The following is a 13,040-nucleotide window of genomic DNA, read 5'->3' on the forward strand; positions in this document are numbered from 1 at the left end:
GTTTCATATTATTATCTGTTGTATTCTGATTAAAACATCACAAAATTTGCAAGCTCAATGTCACTATATTTGGTACACTACAAGAATGTTTTGAAAATAAAATTAACCAAGAATTTATGTTGTTGTTTATGATGATGATAATGTTGTATTGTATAAGTACATATGTGGTGTAGACGTACTTATATCAAGAAACTTGTGCAAAGGTCGAAGAAGGTCAAATGTCCTCCTACTTAATCATTCTCCCAACTCATTTTCTTGAAAGAGTGCCTACAAATGAACTTGGAGATAGAATTTCAACCTGGTAAACCCACAGATACTCTTTTTCCATCCCCCACAGCATTAATGTTACAGGCATATGAGGGGCCATGATCTTCTCAACAATGAAGCCAGAAGCCCTTTCCTAGTGACATTTGTCAACTATGTTGATGAGGATGCAAACACACTTATTCATCTTATGCAGTGGATACAATGAACTCTTGTCTATGTGTCCACTTCCTTAAAAATATTTGGAATGAATTTTAATAAAAAAATTTTAAATTATGCAATGACTTTTAATAAAATACTGTATAATAAAATCAATACAACAGAAATAAAATTAAAACAACCTAACAGGTTTGTGTGTTATTCATTATGACATCATAAACACATTAATTGTTATAATAGTGCACTTGCTGAGAAAATGATATGAGTATAATATAGTGGACAGCTTGAAGAATCATAGCACATTTAGCTGTTCTGGTGAGGCATTGCTATATTTCTGTAAACAGAAACAAAACTTGGGATTGTTACTAAAAGTATGAAAAGGGTCTTTCATTAAATTCTCTTGGGAAATGATGATTCTTAGTGCAATTCAACTTGTGTTTCAAACCACTAGGCAGGAAAAACACACAGGAGTGCTAGTGTAAGATTAAGACAGTCGACAGAGGGCCAAAGAATTCTCTCTGGTCAGTGGTGTTTGCCAGGTGAGTAGAGGCCATTATGCTTACCATGTAGGCCGCCTTGGACATTTGCTCTAGTTCTGAGATGTGTGTTAACACCACCCTGAAAGTTTCAGTATATCAAAACATTAATAATTTTCAGTAGGTGAATAATTAATGGGTTTTATTAAGAAGATACAGTGGGGGAAGATAGCAAAGGGGTGTCAATAGCCTGGAATATATATATAGTATATATATATTCATACAATAACAATTAGTGAAAAGAGGACAAAAATTTGAAAGAGAACAAGGAGAAGGGTATAGGATGTTTTGGAAGGAAAAAGGAGAAGTAGGAAATTATGTAATTATAATCCCAAAGATAAAGAATAAAGTATTATAAACAGAAATCCTCTCAAACTATCTTTTTAAAACTTAATTTATTCAGATTACAACTCAATTTTTCCCCTCATTGTATCCTCTCATTCCTCCCTCCCTCCCTCCTTCTTTCACCCTGTTCCCCTCGCCTAGGTATGTGAGCTAAGGGGACCTCCTCCCCCACCATATGGTCACAGCCTATCAAGTCTCATCTTGGTAGCCTGCTTGTCCTTCTCTGAGTACCTCCAGGTCTCCCCACCAAGAGGAGGTGGCCAAATATGGGGCACCAGAGTTCATGTCAGAGTCAGTCCCCGCTCTCCACATATGTTTACTGCATACATTTTCCTTGGTTGGTACAGTAGCTTGAGAAGATGCCCCTGCGTCCAGATCCACCAGTCATGATGTTCTTCTTGTAGGTTTGTAAGACCCTCTTGATCCTTCTATTTCCCCATTCTTCCATACTTCTCTTACCTAGAGTCACAATAGGATGTCCTAGCATCTATCCCAACCTCCAGGTAAGTGAAGACTTTCATGGACATCCCTTTTGGTCTAATGTCCAGTTATAAGTGAGTATATACCATGTGAGTCTTTCTGGGTCTGGGTTAACTCACTCAGTATGATCACTTCTAGTTCCATCTATTTGCCCACAAATTTCTAGATTTCCTTGTTTTTAATAGCTGAGTAGTATTCCATAGTATAAATGTACCACAGTTTCTTTAATCATTCTTCTACTGAAGGATATTTAGGTTGTTTCCAGGTTCTGGCTATTACAAATAAGGCTGCTATGAACATATGCATATGCCCTTGTTGTGTGGTGGAGCATCTTCTGGGTATATTCCAAGGAGTGGAATCACTTGGTCTTCAGGTAGCCCTATTACAAGTTTTCTGAGCAAGTGCCAGATTGATTTCAAAAGTGATTTTACAGGTTTGCAGTCCCACCAGAAATGGAGTGTTCCCCTTTCTCCACATCCTTGCCACCATGTGCTGTCAATTGAGTTTTTTATCTTAGCCATTCTAATGGGTGTAAGATGGAATCTCAGGGTCATTTTGATTTGCATTTCTCTGATGACAAAGGATGTTGAGTATTTCTTTAAGTGTTTCTTAGCCATTCAATATTCCTCTGTTGAGAATTCTGTTTAATTCTGAGCCCCATTTCTTAATTGGGTTATTTGGTTGGGTGGTAATTATTTATTTATTTATTTATTTATTTATTTTATTAATTTATTCACATTATATCTCAACGGTTATCTCATCCCTTGTGTACTCCCATTCATCCCTCCCTCCCACTTTCCCCTTATTCCCCTCCCCTATGACTGTTCCTGAGGGGGACTTCCTCCCCCTGTATATGCTCATAGGGTATCAAGTCTCTTCTTGGTAGCCTGCTATCCTTCCTCTGAGTGCCACCAGGTCTCCCCATCCAGGGGACGTGGTCAAACATGGGGCACCAGAGTTCGTGTGAAATCCATACCCCACTCTCTACCCAGCTACTTGAGCTCTTTATATCTTTTGGATATTAGACCTCTGTCAGATTTAGGATGGGTAAAGACCTTTTCCCAGTCTGTAGGCTGTTGCTTTGTTCTGTTGACAGTGTCTCCTGCCTTACAGAAGCTTCTCAGCCTCATGAGGTCCCATGTTGATCTTAATGCCTGGGCTGTTGGAGCTCTGTTCAAGAAGTTGTCTCCTGTGCCAATGTGTTCCAGGCTCTTCCCCACTTTTTCTTCTAACAGATTTGGTGTCTCTGGTTTATGTTGAGGTCTTTAATCCATTTGGACTTGAGTTTTGCATATGGTGATAAATATGGGTCTACTTGCATTTTTCTACATGTAGACATCCAGTTAGACCAGCACCATTTGTTGAATATGATATCTTTTTTTTCCATTGAAAAGATCTGGCTTTTTTGTCACAAATCAAGTTTCCATATGTGTGTGGATTTATTTCTGGGTCTTTGAATCAATTCCATTGATCAACCAGCCTATTGCTATGCCAGTACCATGCTGTTAAGTATACAAAGGGCATTGACAAAACTCCACTGGGAAAATGAACCCATTATATTGCTTCTCAGACTCCTCAGGTCTCCCTGGAACATATGCCTCCCTGTTAGACACCACAGTCCTCTGCAAGGCTCTTTCCCCAGGCAAGGCTTTGGATTGTATTGCAGAGGGCTACCTCATCTAAATGACCTGGAAGTTCAATGGCTGACAACTTACCATCAAGGCTGTGATTTCAGATCCCTAAATCTAGAGTGACATGAAGATGTCTCTAGAGTGGGTGGTCTCTGAATTCACAGAAACAGACTAAGCAGTGAACACTATTCTAATGGCAGCTTTCAACTTGGCTGTCCAATACAAGGCCAAATAGATGGAATAATAGGACATGGCTAATAGTATGGTAGGCTATGTGCATTCTACTGTAACAGGATATTAGCATGGATTTTATAATAATGAGTTAACTAGATTATCTAAGAGTTATTAGAGTGTGTAGCTAAAGAAACTGTTTTAAATGTATATAATCTACGGTCAAATAATGGTGAGATATAATGTCACAGTCCCTAATGACTTTTTTGGACTGAAGGGAAATTGTATGTGCTTTATATTTGTACTGACCTTGATTGCACATCATGAGTGCAGAATGAGTGAACTGCCTTCAGCCCCACCCCTGTTTTTCTTCTTCGTACACTGAAATTGGCTATTGAGACTCTCAGTGCAGACATTACTCCACTAGTGTACACACTGCAACCTTATTATTACCTTCTGTTGATACTCTCCTCCTGTTCATACATGTCACCATATGGCTTTGCAGTAAAGTTTCCTGGATTAAATGCTAGTGGAATGTTATTGTTCATACATGTAGAGAGATGTATGAATGAGACACATATACATATGTCTGTATTTGTGTAAATTCAGAGTTTATTTGTGATGTGATCTTATATGTGTGCATGATTGTATCAAAAAATATGAGTTTACCACATCCTATGTTTGTTCAGTCTGGAATTTTTGAGGTTTTTTTCATAAGACATAAAGTGTTGGTCTGTCACTTAGAGCTATTGACAGGTTGTGTGAACTTCAACATATGGGTTATGTAAGAGATTTTGTCAATAGATGCATCCTTTAAAAGAATATTGTGAGACTATGATCTCACCTTCTTGCTCTCTTTTTGTTCTTTAGACCTGGCATGAACAGTTTTGCTCCACAATGCAATTGTACCATGATGTATGTAATCTTTGTGGATCTAGAAGATATCACTGCTCAACAACTCCAAAAGAGGTAACCTATTCCTAGCCCTGGAATTTGTATTTACCAGCCTGCGGTGTCTGGTAGAAGTCTTATCACCCCTTTAAATGGCAACTTCCTTAAAGTCTTTTTTTTTTACACACACTCTAATATATGCATATTTGATATATACATATATTATTATTAGGGTACCTTTATAAATCAAGAAAGAAATAGAAATTATGACTGTTATGTCTTTTCCTCTGCGTTCCTCCCTCACTTCATGAGTTCTCAACTACAAATATGTAATATTAAACTGCTCCTTGGAGCTCACCTCTTCGCTCTCTGAATTTCATTCTTTGAATTTACTAGACTCAACCCTGAAAGTCCAAGTTTAGGGACATTCATGTTTTCAAAGATCCTAGATTCCTAAGCCAGGCTGACCAAGAGCTGAGAAAGGTTCCTTCCCTCAAGTAGACACCCCCAGCGTTTCTATTTCATTTGTATACTGACCTAAAAAAAAAAAGTCATTTGCCTAAACCTGTCAGGAATGTTGCTTGTGATCAGAATAAGGAGATTTTTTTTTTCTTCAAGCTAGGCTTGGGTACTGTGAGTAGATATTCACAATGCAAAAATCTGATGCTCCATGGGCCGTTTGGACTCTGCACTTACGTCCAGTCATGGTCCAGCACAGCAGCTACACTCTGTCCTCAGGGAGCACCTGTGCTCTCATGTGAAAAATCTTTGTTCCCCCCTCAGGTCTACAATTAGTTGACCTTGAATCAAAGGAAAATATACAGACAGCTTTTTCTGTGTTTATGTAATAAAATCTTCAAAGCAAGCCACTGCCAAAGAATGCTACCAGTTTTCCTGCGTCTCTGCACTGCTGATTTCTTAACTGCTTTCAAAAAACCAACACTTATCTTTACATTTCTCACAATATTGGTAGAAAGAAATGATTTGTGTGATATTATTCCTCTATTATCTTACAAGTTATATGCTGTTTAAATAGCAGTTGTTTTATATTTAGGATACCAGACTCCAACTTGGTATAAAATAAAAGAAGAACAACAAAAGATTATCTGTATAATTTATTCTTGTTGACAAATATGAAGGAACAACATAGTTGAACAATAATTGGCTTTGCTAGTGATGTTATATATACCTTTATCCATAAATTTAGTCTGTTGAACTAAAATACTGGTTTTAAACATCTAAGTAACTGTTCTTCTTCTGTATTGATATCTTCAAGTAATCTCAGCAAAAACTATTACTCTATATATTTAATCATGTTTTCTAATTAAAATCTTTAAGGCTGGTTACTTAAATATTCATTTGTCTATATTGTCAAATTTTAAGATATAAACACTCACCATATTCATGGGGAAGAGGTTCCCCTCAGTCACAGTCATAGGGAAAGGGGATTGGAGTGAAAGCGGGAGGGAGGGAGGAATGGGAGGATGCATGGGATGGGATAGCAAATGAGATGTAATATGAACTATTTTATTTTTCAATAAAAATGTGTTAAAATATATAAACACACATATACAGACAGAGAATAATTCATACATGTAAGGGAGAGAGAGAATAGACCTATGTTTCATGGAGTCATACATATTGATATATAAATGTACATATTTGTGATTGTATGTAAAGAAACTTTATATACAAAGTTCATTTATCCACCGAAAATATTGACATTCCATGTGTCATTTATATAAGGATTAAGTGTTTGACACAATTTTACTCTGCCAGGAAAATTATACCAATATCACCAACATAGATGAAAATGCTGTTAAATACAATCAGAAAGATTTCTAAAGAAACTTAGTTCTAACTTTAGTTATGACATAAGGAGATAAATTTAAATATGCAAAGAACTATCAGTAAAACATGTACCCAGAATTTGTGACATAAAATTTAAATCCAATGCCTTTTGGAAGCACAGATTTATAGGAAATGTATTTTAATTTTTTCTAAAGGAAAACTTACTCAGAGTAATGAGTAAATAGCAGGAGAAGACATTCACCCTGGGCATGGAACAACCTGTCCCTCATTGACTTTCCATTCTTTGTCTGGTGGCTCTATTTTGTGATGTCACACTCTGTTCATTGAGTATTTAGTGACTTCATACTTACTGTGCTCTTTGTGTATTTTGTGACTTCCCATTTACTGTGTTCCTTGTGCCTTGAAAGCATAAAATTGTATATTAGTTTGGCTAGGTCTGAAAGAAGTGTGATGGAAAATAATACAATAAAGAATAATTAGAGTCTACTACACATATTGTCCTTGGCTGGTGCCATAGTATGAGCAGGACCCTAGGGCCCAGATCTGCCCATCATAATGATGTTTCTGTAGGTTTTTAGGACCCTCTGAATCTTTCTATTTCTCCATGCTCCCATGCTTCTCTCACCTAGAGTCCCAATAGGATGTCCTTACATCTGTCCCACTTTCCTGGTAAGTGAAGACTTTCATGGGACATGCCCCTTCAAACCCCTACCCAGATCTACCCAATGGTCAGGACATTTTCCACAGTTGAGGGGAGAGTAGGGACTGACTTTCACACAAATTCTGGTGCCCCATATTTGACCACGTCCCCTGGATGGCGGCCTGGTGGCACTCAAAGGAAGGATAGCAGGCTACCAAGAAGCGACTTGATACCCTATGATCATATACAGGGGGAAGAGGTCCCCTTCAGTCACAGATATAGGGGAGGGGAGTAAGGGGAAAATGGGAGGGAGAGAGGAATAGGAGGATACAAGGGATGGACTAACAATTTAGATGTAATATGAATAAATTAATACAATATATTTTTTAAAAAAGAATAATTAGAGTCTCTTACAGTAAATAAATATTTATGATTGTGAAGTTTTCAGTGCCCAATGGAACTAATTTAGACTTCTGTCCAAGCCTGCAGTGTCTAGTAGAGAATCCTCCTTTTCTTGGCTCCAGTGAACCCTGAGGCTCTTGTGGGAATTTTACTTCTACCCTTCCTTCTATGAATAAATCTGGCAATGGTATAAATGTTCTTGCATTGAAGGAGAAAACATGTATACAGAGTTTTATGTGCTTATCATGAAACTTCCAAACTGTAGCAAAGTCATTATTACACACACACGGTCCTGGAGTCTTATACAACTGTGCTTTTTGATGCTATAGAACACTCTGCATTTTTTTCTTGAAATGGGTAAGAAACAAATGTGTTCTGTAGTATCTACCATGCTTTCCATAGAAATTTAAGAATACTTTTTAACTCATAGTAATTTTATATCTCAGTATAAATGAAGATAGCAACAACAAAAAACTGCCTTTGTATTTTAATTCATGGCTAAATATAAATGGGCAATATGTTAAAAATTCTTCTCTTTAATAATGTTTTTAATATCTTTTTACCTAAATATATATTTGTTTTACCTAAATATATAAATATTACCTAAATATACACTAAGCTGTGAGCTTAGTATATAGCAGTTCGGTTATATTTCTAGCCCTGACTATAATGACTTTTAAGTTATCCTGAAGTAGAGTGTAAACTCAAAATTCAGTATAAAATTATGATTCTTATATAAGAAATTATTCTGATGATTTCAGTAAAAAGGTCATTCTTTCATCATGTTCCTTCATAAGTCTTTTAAGTTCAGTTACTTATAAGAAGATTTAAGTTATATCTTCTACTTATAACTATATGATTTATATTGTTACTTATATATTTTACTTATATAATGTATGTTTTTATAAATGTATACAGAAAAGATTTTGTATATAGAATAAGCTTCATGAAGTATTATTCCTTGATTATATATCTAAGTATTATATATATATTTATGCTTAGGTACATATAAATAAATACATATTGAAATATGTCAGATACTTTCCACTACTCTTTCTTGTATTAATGATTTGTTACAATCTCACCCTGCCTAGCAACTTGAGAATTAACATTTCTTATTGTGTTTTGAGGCTCAATGAAAGAAAAACTATTCCCATAATAACTTATCTTAAAAAATGAAATATTAACATAGTGTATGTATCATCTATATGCAAAATTGATATTAACCTATTTATTACTAATTCAAAACAAAATGGAACGGAACCTAAACAATTGTTGGAGAGAAATGTAAATATATGTTCTCAAATAAAACTGCTAAGATTTGCAGAGAGATATTTCCAATTGTATTGTTATCAAAAGCGTATCACATGAATACAGGAAAAACTCAGGCACTGATTCTATACATTCAAAGACATTAACCCCAAAAAGCTAATGAAGTCAAAGTCAATGTATGTTTTTAAAAGTATATTAGGTATAAATTATATTTTGATTTTACAAAAGGAAAATGTTTTTTCAAGATCTATAATAGTTAGTAAACACCAAAGCTCAGAGGAACATTGAAAACCAAACATTAGGGATGTGTTATTCTTTCTCTATATATTTCAAGTATGCATTTAAATAAGCTTTATTTATTTATTTAGAAATTGGAGGGACTATAATATATTCATATCATTTCCTCTCCCTCTCCTCTCTCCAAACAGTCCATGTATTTAAGGATGGATATAATAACTATTAAAGAGAAGGAGGTGTTCCAAATTTTCCTATGCTTTGTCATTTTTTTTCTCTGTATTTTCCTACATGGAGCCATCTGTCCTAGTTAAGTGCTGCCTGATTCTCTTCCTCCCTTTTATTTCTTTGTATACATCCAAGTTTCCTATTACATGTTGGTTGCACCTTTTCTCCTGTTACTACTTTCTTCTTCTCTCCCTTCACTTTTTTACACTTTGTTTAAAAGTTTTTCCTTGGATGCTCTACAGGTAGTGGACTACACTAGTCTAGGATGCTAAAAACAAATGCCATCTGTCCTCCACATTCCGGTTTGTATTATTACTATGTCTTTCTTTTGATTTTCTTTGAAGTAACATGGACTCTGGAAGTGATTAATTGAAGCATAGAAATTCTGGGGCTATCGGAGTAATTATCTGGAAAAACATGATCATAAAAGGAGGAGAGCTAAGCAGTCATACCTGGTCATTAGTGTTAAACCTACTGTAGACCAAGGATACTAAGAGTGTACCTTTCATATTTAGTGATAATGGACAACAGACTAGCGAATCTTAATTGTGAAACTGAATTTGAAAAGACCATATTCATAGTAAACAAATATTATTTTCATTCCATTAAACACCAAGTTCATATGTGGTCACTGTATAATGGTGGCTCGATATTACAAAACCTTTCAAAGTCACCTCTTTGTCTTCCTAGTCGTTCCTGACGTCCAGTCACACACAGTTCATTCACCTTTAATATCATCTTGAGAAGTTTTATAGGGGTTGGTCATTAGATTATTGTTTATAAACTCCTAAGCCAATTTATAACTAAATCTTAATATCTACAATTTGAGTAAATGTTCCCAGACAATTCTGTTATACACAAAATATATATCAATATATATTATTGATCCTCTTCCCTTCACCTACCAGACACTGATTTTCTCTACTTCTTTACAATTCATTTCCAAAAAATTCCCAACTTAATATGTATTAAAAGATTTCACTTAATTAAATTTAAGTATTTGAATAGACTAAGAACTTCAGTTGAACTTATTGTATAATCTAAGTCCTTAAAACATCCCTTGCCTTGATTATTAATCTTTAACATAGAAACAGAATTTTCACACTCAACTGATATATAACTTTATACTTTTCACACAAATACCTTTTTTTATATATATTAATGTATTCAAAATTTTTATTGGAATAGTAAATTGAAATAATTTCTTCACTCTGAAGAAAAGTTTCCATATGAAATAGTGATATTAAATGAAATTTGGTGTTCATTCTGATAAGTATGTAGTTGTTTTTTAAATTGTACTACACAAAATTTCCTGTTACAAATTTTCATGTATGCCATATGACATCAACCATTTTTCACTTCAGGGACACCCAGTGAGGACATGGAAATCGAGAATACAACACTTTTGGTACAGTTTGTTCTCACAGGACTTGTTCATCTGCCACAGTGGAAAATCCCCCTGTTCCTGCTGTTCTTGGTCATTTATCTCATCACCATTGTGGGGAACCTTGGTCTGATCACTCTCATCTGGAATGACCCTCACCTTCACATTCCTATGTACTTATTTCTTGGGAGTTTAGCTTTGGTGGATACTTGGTTATCCTCCACAGTGACACCAAGGATGATACTAGACTTTTTTTCCAAGAGCAAACTGATCTCTTTCTCTGAATGCATGATACAGTTTTTTTCATTTGCAATAAGTGCAACCACGGAATGTTTTCTCTTGGCATCAATGGCCTATGATCGCTATGTGGCCATATGCAAGCCTTTACTCTACCCAATGATCATGACAAATAGACTCTGTGTACGTCTGTTAATATTGTCCTTTGTAGGTGGATTTATTCATGCTTTCATTCATGAAGGATTTTTATTCAGACTAATCTTCTGTAAATCTAACATAATACATCACTTTTATTGTGATGTTGTGCCACTGTTAAAGATTTCCTGTAATGACCCTTCTCTCAATTTCCTAATGATTTTCATTTTCTCTGGCTCAATTCAGGTATTCACTATTACAACTATTCTTGTATCTTATACACTTGTTCTGTTTTCAATCTTAAAGCAGAAATCTATCAAAGGCCTAAAGAAAGCCTTTTCCACCTGTGGCGCCCATCTCCTGTCTGTGTCTTTGTACTTTGGTTCTCTTCTTTTCATGTATGTACGCCCTGCATCTCCACAAGTGGATGATCAGGACATGCTGGACTCTGTATTTTACACTGTTATAATTCCTGTCCTGAATCCAATTATCTACAGTTTGAGAAATAAACAAGTAAAAAATTCACTGGCAAAATTCTTAAAGAGAAACACTTAGTTTTCATATTATTATCTGTTGTATTCTTATTAAAACACATTTTTAGGTCTAGATAGGTGTTCTAACTTGATAATGACAATATGTGATGGATACTGAGTTATATTCAGAAATTTAGATGCACCAAGATAGGAAAGATGTCTTCTTCAAGGCTGTCAAATACAAATAGCCAAAACACTAAGAATGTAATATTTATATAATTCCTGGCCGTGTCATGGTTTTTCTTGCTAGAGGTAATCTATTGTATATATGTGTAATAAATATAAATGTATCTGTAAATAATTAAATTAAAGATAAATAAAACCAGTGAACTGGAAAAAATCACAAAATTATGCAAGCTTAATGTGACTATATTTGGTAAGCTGCCAGAATATTTTGAAAATGAACCTAACCTAGAATTGTCGTTGGTAATGATATGTTGTTTGTGTATGTATGTGGTTTAAGCATACTTATGTTATGAAACTTGTGCAAAGGTCGAAGAAGGTCACATGTCCTATTTAATCATTCTCCCAACTCATTTTCTTGAAAGAGTGCCTACAAGTGAACTTGGAGATAGAATTTTAACCTGCTACTCCACAGATCCTCTTTCTCCATCCCCCACAGCATTAATGTTACAGGCGTATGAGGGGCCATGATCTTCTCAGCAATGAAACCAGAAACTCTTTCCTACTGACATTTGAATGCTATGTTTAGGGGATGCAAACACAGTTATTAGAGTGTGTAGCTGAGGAAACATTTTTAAATGTATATAATCTAAGCTCTAATAGTGGTGAATATGATGTCACAGTCCCTAATGACTTTTTTGGACAGATGTGAAATTATGTGTGCTTTATGTTTGCACTGACCTTGATTGCAGGCCTCAGGCACATCCTGAGTGCAGAGTGAGCGAGATGTCTTCAGCCCCATCTCTGTTTTTCTTCTCTATACACTGGAATTGGCTTTTGAGACTCTTACGCCAGACATTATAACACCAGTGTGTACACACTGAAACCTTATTTCTACCTTCTGTTGATACTCTCTTCCTTTTCATACATTTTCACCATGTGGTTTTGCAGTAAAACTTCCTGGATTAAATGCTAGTGGAATGTTCTTGTTCACATATAGAAAGAGATGTAACAAGACACATGTACATATGTGTGTATTGGTGTGAATTCAGAGTTTATTTGTGATATGATCTTATCTGTGTTCATGACTGTATCAAAATATTAGTTTCCTACATCCTATATTTGTTCACCCTGGAATTTTTTGAGGTCCTTTCATAAGACATAATGTCTTGGTCTGTCACTTAGGGCTATTGACAGGATGTGTGAACTTCAATATATGGGTTATGTGGGAGATTTTGTAGTAGATGCATTCTTTTGAAGAAGATTGTGAGACTATGATTCCACCTTCTTGCTCTCTTTTTGTTCTTTATACTTGACTTGAACACTTTTGTTTCACAATGTAATTATACCATGATGCACTGTAATCTTTGATGATCTAGAAGACCTCACTGTTCAACAACTCCAAAAGAGGTAACCTAGTCCTACATTGGAATTTGTATTTGTATTTGCTAGTCTGTGGTGTCTGGTAGGGGTCTTGTCACCCCTTTAGAGGGCAACTTCCTTAATGTATCCCTTTTAAATATACTCATATATATGTATACATATATTATTATTATTATTAGG

The 13,040-nt window shown here is 35.3% G+C and overlaps 1 protein-coding gene across 1 annotated transcript; it reads left to right on the forward strand.

The window, feature by feature from the left end:
* Nucleotides 1-10,446: 10,446 nt before the first annotated feature.
* LOC311608547 (olfactory receptor 5H19-like) lies at nt 10,447-11,376 on the forward strand (the record flags this gene model as incomplete). The annotated part of the gene is made up of 1 exon (XM_084801078.1): nt 10,447-11,376. The coding sequence occupies one exon, from the start codon at nt 10,447-10,449 to the stop codon at nt 11,374-11,376; it is 930 nt and encodes a 309-aa protein (XP_084657204.1).
* Nucleotides 11,377-13,040: the final 1,664 nt, after the last annotated feature.

The sequence above is a fragment of the Acomys minous genome (genome assembly GCF_964271855.1).
Source record: "Acomys minous genome assembly, chromosome: 11".
In the NCBI taxonomy this organism is placed as follows: domain Eukaryota; kingdom Metazoa; phylum Chordata; class Mammalia; order Rodentia; family Muridae; genus Acomys; species Acomys minous.